The following is a 22,738-nucleotide window of genomic DNA, read 5'->3' as shown; positions in this document are numbered from 1 at the left end:
CGAAGGCCGTTTGTGGTGCATCATAGCATAGAAACGTCCTTGACGGAAAGGTCAGCAAGATGGCTGGCATGAGTTTGCTGCGACCAGTTCTTCATCGGGCAATCCGAGCCTCTCTAATTCAGCAATGGCAAAATGGTACTTTGCGACTGCCTACTCTTTCAGCAGAGACTGGTACGTTATTTGAAAGTAATAAAATGACAAGGCGATAAAAGAATGCCCAACAAACAATTAAACATTCTGATAATTAGTTGCCAGTGCCTTTTCTTTTAGTTTTGCCTGTAAATAATCAACTCTCTAAAACAGTGGTTCCCAAACTTTTTGGCCTAGTACGTTGACCCGGCTACTTTTGACTTCCACTACTAACCCTAAGTAGCCAGATCAACGTACTGCACAAACTTTTTAAAGTCAGGGCGCACTTGAAATGCGGTGGTACTTTTTACCGCCGACCACTGCCGACCAAATGCTTTTTACCGCCGACTGTCGTGTAATTACCCCCGACCAAATACTTTTTACCGCCGACCGAATTGTAATGACTTCGACCGTAATATAATTACCGCCGACCAAATACTTGTTACCGCCGACCAAATGCTTAATGATTCCTTGTTACCGCCGACTATTTTACGGTTGTTTTTTTTTTTTATAAAAAAAAATACAACAAGAATGTTATTTTCTATTTGAGGTGTAATCAGGTACAACTGTCGAAAAACATTCATATATATTTTAAAGAATACGGAAGGACAAAACTACAATTTAGATATTGAAGGGCAAATATATCAAGATTGTTTCAGCTACTGGTTATAAATAAATAACATTTTAGGCCTATCTTTTATTAGTGCGAGGGCGAGGGTTTATATATAATAAAATCTATATTTTTATCAAACTCTGTGTATTTAACCAAATCTATTTATTTGTCACTAATAATTTAATTAATTTTATATAGTCGGCGGTAACAAGGAATCATTAAGCATTTGGTCGGCGGTAACAAGTATTTGGTCGGCGGTATTATGATCGAAAGTCATTACAATGTAGTCGGCGGTAAAAAGTATTTGGTTGGCGGTAATTTCACGATGGTCGGCGGTAAAAGTATTGTTCGGCGGTGGTCGGCGGTAAAAAGTACCACCCCTTGAAATGCTACAAACAATTGTAGGCGTCAAACCTTCAAACAATGATAACTTTGCTCCCAATAAAGTGATTTGAATGAAATTTTCTAAATATTTATTTTGCATTATCTATTTTTGAACTATAAGAACATCCAGCTCTTTATCAAAGTCTAATATAATGCATCTTGCATTGACTGAGAAAGTTTATAGGGATTTGCCGACATCGTTTCCCCATTGTCAGTGGTGCAGAGGGCCTGGCAAGGACAGTTGTCTATAGTCATTCTAATTGGACAAAAAAACGAGGTCCTGTGTATACATTGGCATACACGAAAAAGATCCCTTGGCAGTTGGAATTCGATGTAAGAGTAGGCCATAGTGCTGCTGCCCGGGCAAAATTTCCCTCATCGCATACTGTATGGAGTATGCTGTCTTCATTAGCCCAGTCGGAGCAGAACAGAACAGTAGGATGTTAAACCCCATTTCATTTCATTTTATAATGCATCCTTAACATTATATGCTTGCAAATATAAAACATTACTAGAAAATACGGTGTTCAAGGAAATCAACACAATTTTGTCACTTTTAATATTCATATAGGACACCAAAATGTACATAAAATTCACCTATATGCAGCAACATTTTCTAAACGGTTTTGGAATGTTTGTATTTTTAGCATTGGTAAGGGGAATGGCAAGTCATGGACCTCCTAAGATTCCGATGCAAGCTAGTAGATATGAATGGAATGGTTTTAAAGATGATATGGTAAGTTTGGCTCATTTAAAGCGGCATTTCCTTTTCGCGACCAACTTCCTCTAGACATTCAGATGAGACTGAGGTCCCGTGTACATATTAATGTGTACGGACAAAACCCCTTCCCAGTTGGAATGCCTATCTTTATTAGCCTGGTGTAGAAAAGTAGGACGATAAACCTCATTATATTTCAACTCAGTTTATCATACAATGGCAACAATTGTATAGTCTTTTTGTGCAGTGGTGATATTTGGTTCAAATTATGCTAACAGCTGATTTGGTGTTAACTGAGAATTGGTCTGAATAGACAGGTGACCTCTGTTCTCTTATTCCAGTATATACCACACCCTTTGTCCTACACCACTGACAAGGGGGGGGGGCAACTTTAGGATTTCCAGTGTGCGACCCCCCACCCTCATCCCACCGTTAGTGGTGCAGGAAGGAAGGCCTGATACAGACTGGAATGAGTGAAGAGTTTGTCAGAACAGGGACAACATATGATTGTTCAGATGGGACAAAGAACTGAAATCCTGTGTACATATTGGCGTGCATGTAATCCTGTGTACATATTGGCGTGCATGTAGAAGAGCCCATGACAGCTAGAATTCTAAATAAGAGTAGGCCGTAGCACCACTGTCTGGGCAAAATTCCCTTCATATCACAGTGCTTGGAGTATGTCGCTCTTCATTAGCCCAGTTTGTAAATAAATACAAGACATCTTGTTGATCAGATATTTCTTATTTATAGCCTACATTTATAGCCTGGAGGTCGGGTGTTCGATCCCTGCATTTGGCCGAGAAAGTTCATTCAGATTTTCTGGCGTGGTTCCCCCTTGTCAGTGATGCAGGACGGAGGGCCTGACAAGCACCGATGTCTAGTCGTTCGGATGGGACGAAAAACCGAGGTCCCGTGTATACATTGCCGTGCATGTAAAAAATCCCTTGACAGTTGGAATTCGATATAAGAGTAGGCTGTAGTGCCGCTGTCCGGGCAAAATTTCCCTCGTAGCACACTGTATGGCGTAAGCCTGTCTTCATTAGCCCAGTCCGAGCAGAACAGTAGGACGTTAAACTTCATTTCATTTCACTTCACATTATCCGTGTAGTTCGTGTCTTGTTCGGAGGATAATCTTATCCAGTTTATTTGTGGGTGGTGCAGTCCTCCTACACTTACTTCTATAAATAAATATTCCTCTTAAATAAGATCTTATTTTCCAGAATTTTTTCCTTTGGATTGGATTAATACCAATTGGATTAGTGATCGCATATGCCAACATGGCTGTAGGTAAGTAAGTTAGACTTGGGGGGTTTGATTCTGTATCATCTAATGGCTGTATATTCGTTTAAAATCTACCTTTTTTTCTTGGATGTTTGTGGGGTTTTTTCCATACCAAAGCTCACTTCCGAGTTGGTAACGAATCCCCGGTTGTACGTGACAAGGAGTAGGGTCGCCTGTCCAACCTCGTGGGTTTTCTCAGGGTCCTCCAGTTTCCTCTCACTGCTAAAGACCCCTACATGCCAGCGAATTATTGAAATAAAATTGAACCATGTGTTAGTCCCACATGTTGGTACACATGTATATTTAATGTGTATTTTCTTCCCCCGTTTTCATGAGCCCAGTAGCGGGGCAGAGATGTAGGAGGTTAAACCACAATTCATTTCATTTTGCATTTTCTTCCTTTATTCAAGGTATAAAGAAAAAAAAATAGAGAGAGAATTGTTTGCTTAACGTTCACCCAACACAAACTTTGTCATTTTGGGACTAACATATGGTTCAATTTTATTTCAATAATTCGCTTGCACGTGGGGTGTCTTGATGTGTTGGACGAAACAGGTGGACCCGGAGAAAACCCATGTGGTTGGACAGACGACCCTATTCCTTGTCAAGTACAACCGGGGAATCTAAACCACGCCATTGACTCTATGACGTGCAATCATTAACCCCCTCCCCACACATAAAACTAAATGTAAATATTTATTTTGTATATTTCTTCAGGTCCAGCAGAATTGAGAGATATACCAGAAGGTTACGAACCAAAACACTGGGAATATCACAAGGTAAAAATCTTTATTTTGTCATTATTAGACTCGTTGCCCGTTCAAACATTGGCTACAATCCCAGTCTTTCACTTTCTTTTTATTGATGTGCATCTTTGACAGTTGGAATTCGATATAAGAGTGTACCGCTGTATGGCGTATTCCCATCTTTGTTAGGGGATCACGTGGCTAAGTGGGTAAGACGCTGGCTCACTAGCCTGGAGGTCGGGTGTTCGATCTTTATCAATCTTTATTATCCCAGTCACTGCCTGAACATTAAACCCCATTTCATTTCATTTTGTGCTAGTCCACAAACCATGGAAACATTGGCCATAATCCTGTTCTTTCATTTTCTTTTTATAGTTTGTTTATGATAACAATCTAATTAAACATTATTTACATGTATCACTAAGATTTAACAAAATGCCAACGAACCAGACAATTCAGGTGCTGGCAGAGAAAATTCCTCAGTAGGCCTATTTTCCGGCATGGGTTTTCGCCTTGTCGGTGGTGAAGGTGAAGGTCGGAGAGGTTGGAAATGAAATGTCTAGTAGTTTAGATGGTACAAAAAAAACAAGGTGTTAATAAATTGGGTTAAAGGTGCTATAAAGGAAGGTTTGCCTAGATAGCAGTGTTTCTGCCCCCCTAATCAATGGGGCCTTGGTTTTTATACTTTCCAAACATCTAGATTCCTTTCCTGACAAGTGCGACTAGGTGGTTAAGACGCTGGCTTGCTAGCCTGGAGGTCGGGTGTTTGATCCCTGCATTGGCCGAGAAAGTTCATCTTGATTTTCTGACGTGGTTTCCCCTTGTCAGTGGTGCAGAATGCAGGGCCTGAGAAGGACAGCTGTGTAGTCCTTCGGATGAGACGAAAAACCAAGGTCCAGTGTATACATTGGAATGCATGTAAAAGATCCCTTGGCAGTTGGAAAATCGATAAAGCGTAGGCGTTAGTGCCGCTGCCTGGGCAAAATTTCCCTCATAGTATGGCGTATGCCCGTGTCCATTAGCCCAGTATAGGAGCAGAACAGTAGGACGTTAAACCCCATTTCATTTCATTTTCCTGACAAGTATGAACCATGGTGGCTCAGTGAGTAGGCCTTGCTAACCCTTGAGGTCCCGTGTTTGATCTCTGGATTAGTTGAGAAAAATCATCAGTGTGGCTTCCCCTTGTCCGTGGCGCAGGACAGAGAACCTGTCAAGGGACAGCGTATAGTCGTTTAGGTGGGACGAAAACCGAGGTCCTGTGTGCAGATTAGCGTGCACATAAGAACCCTTGACAGTTGGAATTCGATATAAGAGTAGGCCATAGTGCCGCTGTCCGGGCAAAATGCCTCTCATAGTATGGCGTGTGCGGTCTTCATTAGCCCAGTAGAAGCAGAACAGAAGAGGATGTTAAACCCCATTTATTTTGTTCCTGACAGGGGGGAAACCACACTGCAAAATGGCTCCAAAATAAATCAGATGATAAACAAATTGGCTGTGACATTTTTATTAACTTTTATATTTTAGGGTCCGATACAGAGATGGTTTTCTAAAAATATTTATAATGATCCCGAAAAGGAGTATGAAAAGATTTGTAATTCATTCTATCACGAAGGTGAAGAATTGAAAATGAAGTAAGTTCGCGATTTCAATCATTACAAATCTGTACGGACATATGAGTTTGTTGACATTTGAAAATTAACTTCTGTTTTCGTTTTATCTGGACGCAAATCTGTGATTAGAACTGCCGTTGGTAAGGACGCTACCTGATAGTTGGGTGTTTTTACGATTTAGAATTCGATATAAGAGAGGGGGGGTTGGGTGGCTGAATGGTAGCACGTGCGCGCTGTACCATAAAGTCTGTCATTGAGTCAACTGGCGTGGTTTTGAATCCCCGGTTGTACATGGCAAGGAGTAGGGTCGCCTGTCCAACCTCGTGGGTTTTCTCCGGGTCCCCTACGCGCAAGCGAATTATTGAAATAAAATTAAACCATGTGTTAGTCCCGAAATGACCTAGTTTCTGTCGAGTGGACGTTAAACCCCATTTCTCTCTCTCTCTCTCTCGATATAAGAGTAGGCAGTAGTGCCGCTGTCCAGGCAAAATTTCCCTCATAGAACACTGTATGACATATGCGAGAAATTAATCATAATTCTCTGGTGTGGTTCCCTCTTGTCATTGGTACAGGACTAACTGTGGGCCTTGGCAAGGTACAACATATAATAGTCGTTCTTATTTTCACAAAAAACCCAAGGTCCAGTGTGCATGGTGTGCACATAAAAGAACGATGATAGATAGAATGAGATATAAGAGTATGTTGTAGCGCTGCTGTTGGGGTAAAATTTTACTCCTAGCACACTGTATGGCGTATGCCTGTCTGCGATAGCCCAGTCAGAGCAGTAGGACGTTAAAACCCATTTCATTTCATTGCCTGGTCTTTAATTTTCTTTTTATAGGGGTTTTTGATGGCCGAATGGTTAACACGTGCACGCTTTATCATAAGGTCTGTCATTAAGTCAACTGGCATTGTTTTGATTCCCCAGTTGTATGTGACAAGGAGTAGGGTTGTCTGTCCAACCATGTGGGTTTTCTCCGGGTCCTCAGTTCCTCCCACTGCTCAAGACCCTACGAGCTAGCGAATTATTAAAATAAGATTAATCCATATGTTAGTCCCGAAATGAACTGGTTTGTGTCGAGTGGACGAGTGGACGTTAAACCCCATTTCTCTCTCTCTCTCCCTTTCTTTTTATAGAAGTGTATCGTTTTCTTATAATAACAATCAACTAACAATTGTTTTATTTTTACAGGAAACTTGAAGCTCGAATGATGGACTTGATGCAGTCAAGAGCTGACTATAAAGGCTGGTACTACTTTCCCGTTGATAAAAATAAGGTTGATAGGGGACGAGAAATATATGAAGATATGAAACATTAACTATTTAAAGTTGAACATTATAAAATTCACCAGTTTTAAGAAACCTGTTTGAGAAATATATTAAATATACCTGGAAAAAGTTTGACCTGTTTTCGGATAGATAATTTATTGAATTTAAAGTTCATTATTTGATGGCAGAAATTGGTCCTCTTTTTTATGGAAGAACCATTTATTTTATTTAAAGATTTCTATATTTAATGGAAGAATTATTTCAAACAATTGGTGGAAACCTGATAGAAACCTCAGCAGTGAAACAAATTTGTTGCATCAATTTTATGGTGAAAATCAAGTATGAAGAAGTCATCAGTGGACTTGAGGAGACATATTGTCAAAGTGTAATTATAAAAACTAAAACAGACAATTAATGCTAGTTTGAAAGTGTTCTAGCAGGAAATAAATTCTACCAAGAAATTAATGCTATCATGAAATTAATGCTAGAGTAAAGGAATTAGTGCTAAATGAGAATTGATGCTAGAAGAAAGAAATGAACCTTCTCGTGTCTAAGTTTCTTCTTTTATTATCTTTATATTCAATTCTACTAGAAACATATTTTAGTATGTATTGGAATTTGAAAGAATAGATATAAATGATATTTATTATTTTGAAGAAAGTATTGCAGGTTGTTTTGTTCTCTGTATAGATCAAGCAGGTCTGAAGGTCACAAGAATGATCGTGGGAACCAAGGTGGTTCAGTGTATAAGACAATGAACCTGAAGGTCCTGTGTTTGATCCGTACGTTGGCCGAGAAAATTCATCAGGGGGGGCAGGATGTCTTTTGGGTAGGATGAAAAAACAAGATCGTGCATGTAAAAGATCCCTTGACAGTTGGAATTCGGTACAAGAGTAGGCCGTAGTGCCGCTGTTCGGGCAAACTTTCCCTCATTAGTTGAGTCAGAGCAGAATAGTAGGTTGTTAAACCTGTTTCATTTTATTTGTATTATACTGCAACATTTCACAGTCTAGTTAAAATAGTGAATTGTATCCATACCAAGTATTCTAGTAAATTGTTTCAATGGCATTTAGTAACTGAACTGGAGTATACAGGTGACAATTTTATGGAATACAATTACTGCTTGGTAATGACTAGAGAAGCCTAGTCGAAACGTCGCCAAGTAATAAGAAGTCATGGTATTCCATAAAATTGTCACCTGTATAAGTATTCTAGTATTATAAATCCAATGCAAGGAATGAATTATTATCCTGCAACGAAAGAAGTTAGCCGCGATTTAGTTTCAAGAGCATATCTCATAAACCGTTCATAAAGCATGCACGTAAAAGAATCCTTGAGAGTACGATAACGTATATGTGGAAACACCGGTCTGGGCAATGGGCGTGTGAAACCATTCAGCCACCCAACCCCCATTCTCAATGACGGACCCAATGATGTACAATGCACATGTTAGACTATTATAGAGTCACCCAACTTGTCATCTATTTAAAGAAGAAAGAAAATAAAGAGTTTAATAGAAAATGTATTTTAATATGGAATGATATAATATTTACACAGAATTAATTATCATCAATATAAAATAAAACTGTATCGCAAAACAAAACACCAAAATAATCAGTTCATTATATCAATGCTCGATTGAATGTTCCAGATTGAATTCTATCAAACCCAAAAATAGTGACAATCGAACGAAAATGTGGATTGGGGGATAAAACGCATGTGCCAACTGATAGCTGAAACATATTCATTGTGTTTAATTACGTCACGATTCTACTCACCCCACCTCCGTGGTTGGGACTGATAGAACTGTGACAGGACTGAATTCTGCGTCACTCGATTGCAATTCCGTCAATTCTGAAAGTTCCGGATTGACAATCGAGCATTGCCACAGTCAATGAAGTGAATTAATAAAGTATCTTTAGAACATCAATTAAGGGAAGCCTTGGCAAACTACATTATCTTGAAAGTTTAGCAACATTTGGCAGACGATATAAAACAGAAAAAGATCAAAAGCGAGCACCAGCTGTAATTAGCGTTACAATTTTTTGATGGGCCAATTGAATCCAAGTCTGGAGGTTGATATTTTGATTTTGTCATCTCAATTAAATAATCAATTTGAATTCATTTTAGCTGTGAAAAATTTGATATTTTCCGAAATATGAAATAATGCACAGAGACTTGAAGACCTATGCACACCAAGGATTACTTGTCACAAAAGCTTCAAGACCTGCACACATCAAGGATTATCCATCACATGCTTCAAAACCTGCGCACACCAAGCATGACTTGTCACAGAGGCTTCAAGACCTGTGCACACTAAGGATTACTTGTCATAGAGGCTTCAAGACCTGTGCACACTAAGGATTACTTGTCATAGAGGCTTCAAGACCTGTGCACACTAAGGATTACTTGTCATAGAGGCTTCAAGACCTGTGCACACTAAGGATTACTTGTCATAGAGGCTTCAATAATATGTGCACACCAAGGATTACTTGTCACAGAGGCTTCAAAACCTGTGCACACCAAGGATTACTTGTCACAGAGTCTGTGATGTTTTTTTCTAATCATAATGCTTGAGAACTGGTTTATACAAACTAAACAAGTTGCCCTCTGACACAAAAGCTTAAATTATAAACAATATCTATTATAAAAGCGTTCAATCGAAAGTAGATTTATATTGATCCCCATTCTTCTAGCAAGGTCTTGAAGTAATATTTTTTCATCCTTAGTGTGAACAAGTCTCAATGAAATATTCTTTAAGATAGCATTCTCGCATATTTTTGTGTTTTGAAAAAAAACTGCCCATTTTCTACTTGAAATGGAATGTCTCATTTAGTAAATCAACTCTTTAATTTTATAGGATCTATTAATAACCATCAATGTTCACATCGGAAGGCAGGATAGTCAGTGGGATGGATATTCAACAAATGTTATCATTATGCAAATTACAATACTTAGTTAAATTAAAATATGAAAGAAATGCAAACATAAATAAAATATACATCAATATACAAGCTATAGATGGTAATAATTAAACAAACTACAAGCTATAGATGGTAATAATTAAACAACCTATAGACTAGAGTTGATAATAATTAAACAAACTATAAGCTAGAGTTGGTAATAATTAAACAAACTACAAGCTAGAGTTGGTAATAATTAAACAAACTACAAGCTAGAGTTGGTAATAATTAAACATACTACAAGCTAGAGTTGGTAATAATTAAACAAGCTGGAGTTGGTAACAATTAAACAAACTACAAGCTAGAGTTGGTAACAATTAACAAACTACAGGCTAGAGTTGGTAATAATTAAACAAGCTGGAGTTGGTAACAATTAAACAAACTACAAGCTAGAGTTGTTGGTAATAATTAAACAAGCTGGAGTTGGTAACAATTAAACAAACTACAAGCTAGAGTTGTTGGTAATAATTAAACAAGCTGGAGTTGGTAACAATTAAACAAACTACAAGCTAGAGTTGGTAACAATTAAACAAACTACAAGCTAGAGTTGGTAATAATTAAACAAGCTAGAGTTGGTAACAATTAAACAAACTACAAGCTACAGTTGGTAATAATTAAACAAGGAAATATGAAAGGAAAATGTGAAAATAAACTATAACACATACTTATGGAAAAGCAGCTACTTATTTATTTGGGCAACATTTCGAAGAGTCTTCTTTAAACGTATTGGCTTGGTATTAGCTTGATAAAGTTTAGAGAATACTCTTCGAAACTCGCCTAAATAAATCAGTAGATGTTTTTCCATAAGTGCATGTGTTATAGTTCATTTATCTACCCAGTTACTAAATGTCACTTACAGAATATTATTCATGAACATGTGATAGTTAGGGTCAGGACTCCCATTAATCCCACACTCACTTCCATCTCTACATAATTTTAATTGTTAATAATGTTGGGTATTTTACTGTTGTTTAGGATCATGGCTCTGATTAATCCTCAAACAATGACCATAACATATAAACTGGTGGTCAGATGGTCAATTGATTCGATCTGTGTAGAATTGTACACAATGGTTTATGATTAAATAGTTTTAAATTAAAAGGTTTACTCTCTCAGATCAACATTTCTACTAGTGGGTGAAGTATAGCAGGGAACCGTAGCGTAGTGTTGGTACATCAATACATACATCAATACCCACTCATCAAATTAATAAACTCAATTTTCATCTTAAAAAAATGAATTTAAAATATTTTTTCAACATTGTGAATTCCGATTTGGAAATAATATATTCATATATCGATATTTTCTCTGTATAATGAGGAAGAATAAAGAATGTGAAGAAGGGTGGGTATCATATAATACACATTTAAGATTATGATTTACCATGAATTACATTTGTCATGGACAGTTGTATCATAAAGCTGTGGTGCTCCTTTAACTCGTTCGACTTAGACATAAGCTGAACAACATTCAACATGAATTTTTAAGTGGACTGATATTGTAGTTTTTAAAATGTCTAATTGTATGAAATAATTAAAAGGCATATATAGCTTATAGGGTCTCACCAAGTCATTCACAAAGACAGTCAAATATTGTATAGCTAAGGGCCTCACTGAGTTTAAATCCAACACTGCTAGCAAAATATCTATAAATATCAATCAATAGGAACTAAGTATAAATAATACAACACAGAAACATAGAGAGAGTTATCGATTGAGCATTATGATTATTTTGATCAAAAGAAGGAAACAGATTTACTGATTAATATAATATGCATAATAATAAAACCAATACAGAATATATCAACTTGGATAAATAAAAGCATAATGCCATATCTACAAATTAAATTATTTCTTTTTCTAATTAATAAAATATCAACAATAATCAACCTTGTGTTGTATCTTAACATCACATCAATAAGCCCCATTGAATGCACGTCAGTAATGTGCACTATATCAAATGTAATGAGCACTACATCAATTTAATGTAATGTGCACTATATTAAATGTAATGAGTCTATGTCAAATGTAATGAGTCTATGTCAAATGTAATGTGTACTAATTACTATGGCCAATCTCTATTTAGGATCTTATTTAAAACCACTTGAAAAACAGATATGATGAGGATGGTAAAATGAAATGTACATATATTGTTACCTTCACAGATATATAAGAAGTGGTATCAGATGTTCTAGAGAGAGTAAGCATACCCTGTCTCATGTACAACATCTATCAATACTATATATCTAGACTAAGTGATATCAGGTGTTCCTATTCAACCCTCTTAAATTCAGAATTAATGCATATCCTTTCATTCCAAGCTAACCATTTCCGAGCTCCACAAGCCAAGATCGATGGTAAGATGGTATTATTTTTGTTGATTGTGTTCCTTATCCAGGATATACACCATATCATATGCCCTCCCATTCCTCGCACACCTCTGGCAATGTACTGCCACAGAGTTGATACACATGCTCTCCCATCCCTCACACACCACTGGCAATGTACAGCCACAGAGTTGATACACATGCTCTCTCATCCCTACTATACCTCTGGCATTGTACAGCCGCAGAGTTGATACACATGCTCTCCCATCCCTCACACACCTCTGGCAATGTACTGCCACAGAGTTGATACACATGCTCTCCCATCCCTCACACACCACTGGCAATGTACAGCCACAGAGTTGATACACATGCTCTCTCATCCCTACTATACCTCTGGCATTGTACAGCCACAGAGTGGATACACTTACTTATCAATATACTTAGACCTGTTCAAGAATAAAAGATATTTTTAAAACACCTGACTCTATCCTTTCTGTTATCGTGGAGTTGGGTGACCGAATGGTTTTATGTGTGCACTTTAGATCATAAGGTCTGTCAATGGATCAAGTGGTGTGGTTTCGATTCCAAGCTTGTTCATGACAAGGATTAGGATAGTCAGTCCAAAATCATCCAGTTCAATCATAACAGTCCATAAAAATACTAAGCATATTAAAACTAACTATTTTAAGCATCAAGAAAGAATTCTGGCATTCTACAAAACAGCGAAAACAAATTCCTCAAAATCAACAAATCCCCGTAAAATACATAATTCTACAACATTTATTGCATGTTTGATCTCCATGGAAACCGGGAACAAAATACACAGCGATTATACAAAAAATATAAAATGATGTTATGAGTATTCACAAAAACCAAAAACAAATAATTTACGTGAAATAATTTACGTAGAATAACAAACCGTGAGATGATAAAATCTTAAACAAACCCAAATGCAAAAATATTTTGAGGATAAAATCTTTCAAGCCCAAGCATTTATGTTATATTTACAAGAATCGTTAGACGATCAAATTTTTTCCTTGGTTTCGAAAAGGACAACAACGTACTTGTTGTTTTTAAAGTAGTTTTTTTCGCGATAAAATAGGACGCAAAATTTTAATTCAGATTGGTATGAACCATGGCTGCTGTTTCGCCTGTAGATGCCGGACATGTCCTTCATCCGACCAGGAATGAATCGTATACTTAACATAAGACATATTCGTAGCTGAAGTATATTAAAGGGAATGGAAGCTTCTGATGACCTAATTCTGGCCCGTGTTAACCCCAGATAAAAATGTCGACAAGCAGCTACCATAATTAATCTTGTATCCTATCAAATCAACGAAATTCATGCCAACTTCTGTTGTCCTGTGAAGACAAACTTTGTGCTGTACGGATCTGGACTTTTAATTACCAGAAGACAATAAATATACACATATATATTATTTTATCAGAACTCCAACTAAACAACAAAATATTATTCCATATTCATAAATAAAAATCCCAGATATACCTTTAACAAACAATTTACAAATCTGGGTTGGTTCGATCAAAATAAGTTCAACCCTGTGATTTCTAGCAAACTTCATTAAGTTCAGATCATGACTGGTTGAACCGTCTATAGAAACACATTAGAATGTGACCGTGGACGAGAACTTGCATAATAAGCCATGTTGGGTTTTTTAAATTTCAACAAAATATATTATTTTTATAAGTTTGCATTTTATTTGATGAACCAACCCAAGAAAAACACATGTAGATACATGCGTACATCCATACACCCGCCTATCAAGGCACAAGTAGGTAAAATAAACATATAATATATTTAACATTTTTACATCTTTCAAACCATTTATAAATCATTATTATTAACTCATGAAACAAAATAGGTCAACGGATAAAATACTGGACATACAAAAAATAGACAGACGTGGTATGTATTTCTACATTTTATATATTTGCATGTCTATGTGTCTAAAGCCAGCATGACGGTACACAAGAGCCTAGTTTACCGCAGGGAATGACTACGAACCTCGTAAACAAAACAAATGATTATCACACACATTCCCTCTTTCTTAATCTTTCAGTTCTAAACTTGTATACAATTGTATACTTAATCTAAAATGTGATTATATTCTATCCATGACAAAACAATCAAAATATGTAAACCATGACAGCAAAATGAGTCGCAAGGGGAAATACATAATAGGCTAAAAATATTTTCAAAAATTAGTTTGTTTTATTTGTCAAATCTAAACTTTTACCTTTCATGTAATATCATTGAAACAACATTTTTAGCCTATTTTAATATTTTTGTTTATATCGTCAAAGAGTTGCGACTTCAGGCTCATTTTGCTATCGTCTATTCATCCAAGACAAAAATATAAAGATACTTGAAGGTTCTAGAATTTAGTTCTCTAAATACAACAATGACACAGAGAGAATACTCGATTGAACGTTCCGGAATTAAATTCTCTCAATTCCAAAAATAGTGTCAATCGACTGAAAAGGACAATTTCAAAGTACAACGCATGTGCCAAATGCATAAAAAATATCTCAACCAATCATGACAGCTGATACATATTTGTTACTTAAAATACGTCACGATTCTACTCATATCACCTCAGCTGTTGGGACTGACAGAACTGTGACATGGATAATTGCGTATCACTTGATTGCAATTCTATCAATTCTGGACGTTCCGAATTGACAAACGAGCAACCCCAGAATAGAATATCTAGTATGCGTCACCCGACAGAGAGAACTGGGACAGAATTTAAATATGGGTACGTTTATTGTATGATATGTGAAATATGTCCGCAAACTCTGCAATATATAAATATGTCGTACCGAAATCTATTATCCGTTCACAAACCCAAAATCAACCAGTCAGAAACAAACTTTATATATTCAAAAATCAACAACATTCTTATATTTGTTCTGGAATTATTAATGAACACCCCTTGATTTAAATTGAATTGATCAGAAAACATATTTCAGAAAACAATATTTGGATCAATCCATTTTCCCAAAAGGTGATGAACTTATTTCAACTTTGATAGATTGATCAAGTGACCATGCTGGACCCCCAAAGACTAATTGGTTCGACAGAGGGTCCAGAGTTACCCAATCTGTCATGATTATTATGACCATTGATTATTTATAAATTTCATCATACATACCATTTTCACAAAAATATTTTTACTCATCACCAAAATGAGTTTCTGTTAACCAACAACCTTATAATATACTTTACATGATTGGTTCTGTAGGTTGATTTTGACAGAAGCCACTATTATTGTCCAATCAAAAGCTGTGTGATACAAGCTTTCTGATTAGTTGTCATAATAAGACCTGGCTATCAAGACTTCAGTATCAGTAGACAAATACATCCAGACATATATTATACAAGTATTGAATAGCATTGGTTAAACAAATGTATGTTAATGAGACCTGGTTATCTAGACTTCAGTATCTATAGTCTAATACATCCAGACATATATTATACAAGCATTGAATAGAAGTGATTTTCAAAGATGAAGTATACGTGTGAAATTAGAACCTTGTCTGTTTTGTTTATTTTTACATTGGTAATAAATGATCATCGCGATCTCGATCCAAGTCTTCTTCTAACTGTTCGTCACCAATACCCTTATATGGTGCTGAATTTCTATTGGACATGCTTCTACACACTAGATTACAGCCATCCTACAATAAAAATACAAAATGGTGTCATATGGAGAGACGGATATAAATGGAAGGTCACAAAACAATGAATATCAAAAGGGTTCATCCTCTCATGCCCATAATGCTTCACAGTAAATTTGAAATGAATCTGTTCACAAAGTTTTCGACAAAGGGGAAATAAATAACTCCAGAGGCAGAATCAAAAGTTGAACATCGATAGGACCCGTCAACTCATTGTCAGAATGCTTCAATGTTGTGCCTTAAAACATATTCTTTATCAGTAGTCCATTAGCAATCCTTTGACAAAATAACAACACAAAAACCTCCCCAAGTCATGAGAGTTTTAGGAAGAAACAAAATATTTTTTTTGTATGGCCTAACCCCAAAATTTCTGGAAGACAATAATAGAAAAGTTACATATTTCATAAAGATATATCTCTGTTCTTTAGGCCAGGGATCACCAAACCTTTTCATAGTGGGTCGGGGGATCACGTGGCTAAGTGGGTAAGACGCTGGCTAGCTGGCCTGGAGGTCGGGTGTTCGATCCCTGCATTGGCCGAGAAAGTTCATCCAGATTTTCCGGCGTGGCTAAGTGGGTAAGACGCTGGCTCGCTAGCCTGGAGGTCGGGTGTTCGATCCCTGCATTGGCCGAGAAAGTTCATCCAGATTTTCTGGCGTGGTTCCCCCTTGTCAGTGATGCGCCGCTGCCCAGGGAAAATTTCCCTCATAGCACACTGTATGGTGTATGCCCGTCTTCATTAGCCCAGCATAGGAGCAGAACAGTAGGACGTTAAACCCCATTTCATATCATTTCATATTGGGTCAGATATAACTGAAAGAATGCCGAGCGTAGGCTGCATAAATATTTTGTTCAATACAATACACTGAATACAGAATACACTGAATTTACACAAAAAATAATGATAGTCATTCTATTTATTTATCAATACATGAATTACACAAAATAATTAAATATTTTAATCTTACCAAGATATCACTAAGTTAGAACATTTATAGTATAGCGTGTGACGTTACTGACTAGGTGTACGATATGTGTTATGTAAGAGGTGTAAGAAAGTAAAGTATTTTTTTTTATCCAGCATGCAACAGCGGGTCGAACAACATTATAGAACATTTATAGTATAGCGCATGACATTACTGACTCCAGTGTATGATATGCGTTATGTAAGAGGTGTAAGAAGCTGAAGTATTGTGGGTTTTTTATCCAGCATGCAGCAGCAGGACGAGCAATCTGACGTCGCGGGCCGACCCCTACTTTAGAACACCTGAGATATACACATGTACGTCCACTTGACACAAACCAGGTCATTTTGGGACCAACATATGGTTCAATATTATTTCAATAAGTTACCTTCGCGTAGGGGTCTTTAGCAGTGGAGAAAACCGGAGGACCCGGAGAAAACCAACCAGGTTGGACAGGCAACCCTACTCCTTGTCATGTACAACTGGGGAAGAGAAACCCTGCCAGTTGACTCAATGACAGACTTTATGATACAGTGCACACGTGATAATCATTCGGCCATCCAAACCACCTTGTTTACTTGGAGAACTACAGCTGTTCATGTGATTCATACTAAACTTACACTGTCTGTCATAGTTAGCTCCCCTTTGATAAATGAAATGAAATGAAATGGGGTTTAAAGTCCTACTGTTCTGCTCCTAATCCGGGCTAATGAAGACAGGCCTACGCCATACAGTGTGCTATGAGGGAAATTTTGCCCAATGAGCGGCACTACGGCCTACTCTTATATCGAAGTCCAACTGCCAAGGGATCTTTTACATGCACGTCAATCTGTACACGGGACCTCGGTTTTTCGTCCCATCCGAACGACTAGACAGCTGCCCTTGTCAGGCCCACCATCCTGCATCACTGACAAGGGGAAACCGCTAAGGCTGTGCAAAAATATCGATATATTCGATAATCGGTATATAAACGATAATCGATATTGAAATTCAAATATCGATTATCGGTATATTTACCTTCTGACAGCAAGTTATGGTCACTTTCACATGTCAGAACTTGCCGTAGTCTGGCATTAGCAGACGATCGAATGAATGAATACACAACGTCAACACAACAACCATTTCCCCCCTCTGCTTACAAACTGGCACATTTTAAATATATATTATTGTAAAAAAAACTAAACTTAATTAAGATTAAATACATTATTCTAATATTTTCGTTCTTTTTGTTGTAATTACTAGTTGAAACTAAAATAGGTCACGCACTTTGTGAACAATGACAATCGCACGTGATATATAGTAAAATTAGAATTATCTCCCTTCTTTGTTCTTGATTGATTTGTAGGGAAATCATCTGCTTTCACGATAAAACTAATTGTATTATTTATGATCAACTCCGCTTTTATTACTACATCATGTCAGATACAGCCCATACAAAACACGTTTTTGACTTCCAGGGAAAATATCTATATCTCTCGTAATTTCGTGGAAGAATTCTACTTTGCTTTTCATCTAAATTAACCAATCATAAAAATTCTACTTTGAAAGCCCGTAATTATTTTTTTATTGTCCAATCAATAGACGCCTTCTATTTTATTTTATTCTATTAGTAGTAACACTGTGTGATCGCCAGTCACTTGCAAAGAGCAAAGAAAAACCATGTATTGTTTTTGTATTTATCGGAGATATTGGAATAAAAAAAGGTTCAAAAGAATCAAGAACACAGCTTAGAATAATACTCAAGTTAGTCCTACATTTAGCAACTACATGTAATTATTTTACATTAATTGACTACGATAATAACACTACTGTAACTCGATCAACACAAATAACAGGTCGATAAAGTTCGGATTTTTCCGGAAAAATGATAATCGATTATTATCGATAATCGCTGACAAATTCTTGCCGATAATCGATATTGAAATTAAAAATCGATTCCCAGCCGTCAAAACCACGCCGGAAATTCTGAATGAACTTTCTCGGCCAATGCAGGGATCGAACACCCGAGCTCCAAGCTAGCGAGCCAGCGTCTTACCCACTTAGCCACCGTGACCCCCCTTCTTGGGGAGTAGAGGAGAAAATTCTCTGTGATCTTAGAAGACCTAGTTAGGGTTGTGCAAGTGCTGAAAGTATAACCTTTTTTTTTTGGTATGTTGGGGTTTTAATAAGCCTCCTGGACATCATGAATTATTACTTACGGCTTCTAAATTTCCAAAATCTTGCCAAAAACTATAATTTGGTATTTGCTCCATTCCCTTGGCATGTAGAACAAATCTCTGGTATAGGAATCCAAGAAATAAATATAAGGCTACCACACTGGCGAATCTACAAACAAAAAATAAACATATTTTACCATACACTTGGTACAACAGAAATGAAATGAAGTTTAATGTCCTACTGTTTTGCTCCGAACTGGGCTAATGAAGACGGGCATACGCCATACAGTGTGCTATTAGGGAAATTTTGCCCGGACAGCGGCACTACAGCCTACTCTTATATCGAATTCCAACTGTCAAGGAATCTTTTACGTGCACGCCAATGTGTACATGGGACCTTGGTTTTTCGTATCATCTGAATGACTAGACATCTCTGTCCTTGTCAGGCCCTCCGTCCTGTATCACTGACAAGGGGGAACCACGCCAAAAAATCTGGGCAGTACAACAGACACTAGGTAGGTCAGTAGGACTGGCAGTATTTAGGTCAGTAAGATTAGCAAGATATTTTTTTCAAAGGATATGGAAAACTTTAGAATTATACCAATTTTCTAGTCGATATATTTTTACGTGTTTTTACACATAACAACTATAAATCTAACTGTAATCATTTTGTTTTACGGTTGAATTCTTCAATATTATAACATAATAGTTAGTAGATTGACCAACATTCAAAACCGGTATATAGCCCTCTGACTTTGAAACCAGTTGTCTAGGTAATCATGACTACTATTACCAATAGCTTAGCCTTTCCAGTAATATTAAAACCTGTATCAGTACTCAGTAATTAAAGGCAAGCCAGTCTTCCTGGTACCATTATCTGTGTTAATATACTGACACAAGGCTAATAGTACAATAGTAACCATTCCACAATCTATCGCCTAGAGACCAGTCTACCTTGGTAACCACTCCATAATCAATCGCCTAGAGACCAGTCTACCTCGGCGACCATTTCACAATCAATCGCCTAGACTACCTCGGTAAACACTTCAGAATCAATAGCCTTGAGACCAGTCTACCTTGGTAACCTAATCTAATTTTGCGCTCCCCATCCATCCACTAATGTAATCTACCTTGACACATCCCCCACTCACACACAGTGATATATTTACCAGAGGCCAGTCTACCTTGTATACATAAAGGGGGGTTGGATGGCTGAATAGTTAACATGTGCGTGCTGTATCATTGAGTCAACTGACGATGTTTCGATTCCCGGGTTGTACGTGACAAGGAGTAGGGTCACCTGCCTGTCTAACCTTGTGGGTTTTCTCCGGGTTCTCCGGTTTCCTCCCACTGCTAAAGACCCCTTCGCGCAAGCGAATTATTGAAATAAAATTAAACCATATGTTAGTCTCGAAATGACCTAGCTTGGGTCGAGTGGACGTTAAACCCTCTCTCTTTATATATATATACATATACTTACATTATCAATACTATGGAACCAAAACTTAGAGCTTTCGATGACGATTTAATTCCACACACAGCTTTATGTGAAATCTCAAATAAATAATAACAATCTCCTATTTTCGCTTTCGCTTCATCCAATATATCTACTCCATTTTCCTAAAACATTTAAATAAGAGTAAGGCATCTAGTTCATCGGATGGTATAAAAAGTCATCCCATGTACACGTTGGCGTGCATGTACTAATAAGGTCTGACACTGAGTCAACTGGCGGGGTTTCAATTCCCCGGTTGCACTTGACAAGGAGTAGGATCGCTTGTCCAACCTTGTGTGTTTTTTCCAGGTCCTTCGGTTTCCTCCCACTGCTAAATATATAAAGAGCCCTACGCGCAAGCGAATAATTGAAATAAAATTGAACCATGTTAGTCAGGAAATGACATGGTTTGTGTCGAGTGGACGTTAAACCCCATTTCTCTCTCTCTCTCCATAGTTTTATTGGAAATAACCCAACAAATAATATTTCATGGGAATGTATCTTTAACAAACGGGTGATAATTCCTACTGAAAATCTAATCTCAATTTTTTTCAACTTACATCATCCGCCGATGGATCACAAATAATTATAATGACAGCCTTTTTCTCTTCTTTGTTGCAATGTGTATGATACTTTTCACCATGCCAATACTCAATCATCACCCAATCATCTGAAAATATCAAAAATTTATCTTTAAATTCCCAAACGTATACATCATGTTAGTCCAATACATGCCAATTTTGAACGAAACTGAGATCTTTGGGAGATACGACCTATATTTCAAGTTTCGTCAAAATTGGATACAAATTGTGACATGTAGAGTGCCAACAAACAACAAATTTTCCACACAGGCCATAAAAATGTAGGTGCATAAAAACATTGTGTGATAATCTGTGTCTAAAATAGTCTATGATGGGTGTCTTCTATTCAGGCTTTTATGAAGAAACATTTTAAATACTGTGTAGTAATAACCATTTTAAATACTGTGTAGTAATAATCATTTTATATACTGTGTAATAAACATTTTAAATACTGTGTAGTAAACATTTTAAATACTGTGTAATAAATATTTTAAATACTGTGTTGTAAACATTTTAAATACTGTGTAATAAACATTTAAAATACTGTGTAATAAACATTTTAAATACTGTGTAATAACCATTTTAAATACTGTGTAATAAACATTTTAAATACTGTGCTATAATCATTTTAAATACTGTGTAGTAATCATGTAGTAAACCTTATAAATACTGTGTAACCCATTTTGAATACTATGTAATCAACATTATTACGTACTTCCACTCATTATCTGTGTTGAGTTATACAACCCTATAACATGCCGTCTTTTATCTTTCAAACTTTCTTGCAAAACACCAACATTTTTATATCCATCCACAGCATCACGACAAATACCAACACTATATCTATATTCCTTCTCCACATCAATAGTGCTGAACCTACAGAGAAAAAAATGTTCAGTGTTCAGAATACATCAAATTAATCAAATGCAAAGCAGAAAATATCTGTGCACAAAACAAAATTCTGTTTATTTTGTCATCACTTTGCCTCTCTTGAATTTGAAAAGAAGGGAGGCCAACATCTACTTCCATCAGTTTACATGGTAATGACAAGTTTGTAAACTGGTTATTACCACGTACACACTGTCATGTCATGTTCTGTTTGTATACTGGTCATTACATATATCCATGGCATGTTTGCATGCACGTAGTAACAGAACTCTTGACAGTTGGAATTCAATTGCTGTCCAGCAATTTTTTTTCAAGTATGACATACGGCTGTTTTCATTTATAAATTTATGTACATGTATATATTATTGTATGCTGTCCCCAATGGAATTTTCGATACAATAAAATCGTATCTTAGCCACGTTGGAGTGGAAAGCAGGACGTTAAACACCAATCTATTCATTTATTCATGTACGGTACATGCAAAGGCCATTACATGATGTGTAGGCCTACAGTCACAGTGTATGTAGGCCAACGTTAGTCAATCTATGATCTTAGACTTCTGGTGCAGTAAGGGTTTACACAAACAAAACAGGGTATTTTTGTAACTTTACCTCTTTCCAACTAACGGCTTCAATTTATTGTAACCTTTATGATCATCATCAGGAACGTCTTTACCATCTTCTTCGTTGATTAGTCGACAGCCTGGAGTTGTACTATCCACCATTGATATCAACAGGCCAGTCAAAAACAACAGCAGCAAAACGGATATTTCAGACGATAACCCCATGCTGCCAAACTCACTATTTTCCTGAATCTAAATGATAAACAATTAAAATACAATAAATAATTCGGTGGATTGTTTTGGAAAATTGCTGGCTGTTGTTTCAAACCGGAAGTCCACGTGACAG

General features: G+C 36.8%; 1 protein-coding gene and 1 long non-coding RNA gene across 2 annotated transcripts; one reads left to right on the top strand and one right to left on the bottom strand.

Annotated features, from left to right (window-relative positions):
• The first annotated feature begins 20 nt into the window (after window positions 1-20).
• LOC126828656 (uncharacterized) lies at window positions 21-7,416 on the top strand. Its single transcript, XR_007683187.2, has 6 exons — window positions 21-171; window positions 1,774-1,862; window positions 3,068-3,134; window positions 3,846-3,907; window positions 5,399-5,505; window positions 6,677-7,416. It is a non-coding gene; the product is annotated as an uncharacterized LOC126828656 (long non-coding RNA).
• Window positions 6,997-22,725, bottom strand: LOC126828653 (cation-dependent mannose-6-phosphate receptor). Its single transcript, XM_056102376.1, has 6 exons — window positions 22,442-22,725; window positions 21,658-21,818; window positions 20,922-21,031; window positions 20,347-20,486; window positions 18,909-19,035; window positions 6,997-15,747 (listed from the first exon to the last, which is right to left on the bottom strand). Exons 1-6 carry the CDS (start codon window positions 22,615-22,617, stop codon window positions 15,622-15,624), a joined length of 840 nt encoding a protein of 279 aa, XP_055958351.1. The 5' UTR covers window positions 22,618-22,725; the 3' UTR covers window positions 6,997-15,621.
• Window positions 22,726-22,738: the final 13 nt, after the last annotated feature.

This window comes from Patella vulgata, chromosome 7 (genome assembly GCF_932274485.2).
Source record: "Patella vulgata chromosome 7, xgPatVulg1.2, whole genome shotgun sequence".
Taxonomy (NCBI): domain Eukaryota; kingdom Metazoa; phylum Mollusca; class Gastropoda; family Patellidae; genus Patella; species Patella vulgata.
Note: the sequence above shows the minus strand (reverse complement) of the source record. Positions and strands in the feature narration are given on the sequence as shown.

What these genes read in the sequence shown, in the direction of transcription:
- LOC126828653 (XM_056102376.1), bottom strand. Translation starts at nt 22,617, where the DNA reads ATGGGGTTATCGTCTGAAATATCCGTTTTGCTGCTGTTGTTTTTGACT. An exon ending in AAGCCGTTAGTTGGAAAGAG is followed by an intron (nt 21,819 to 22,441) that starts GTAAAGTTACAA and finishes TTTTCTCTGTAG; the next exon opens with GTTCAGCACTATTGATGTGG. An exon ending in ATTTTGGAAATTTAGAAGCC is followed by an intron (nt 15,748 to 18,908) that starts GTAAGTAATAAT and finishes TTTTTATTGTAG; the next exon opens with GATGGCTGTAATCTAGTGTG.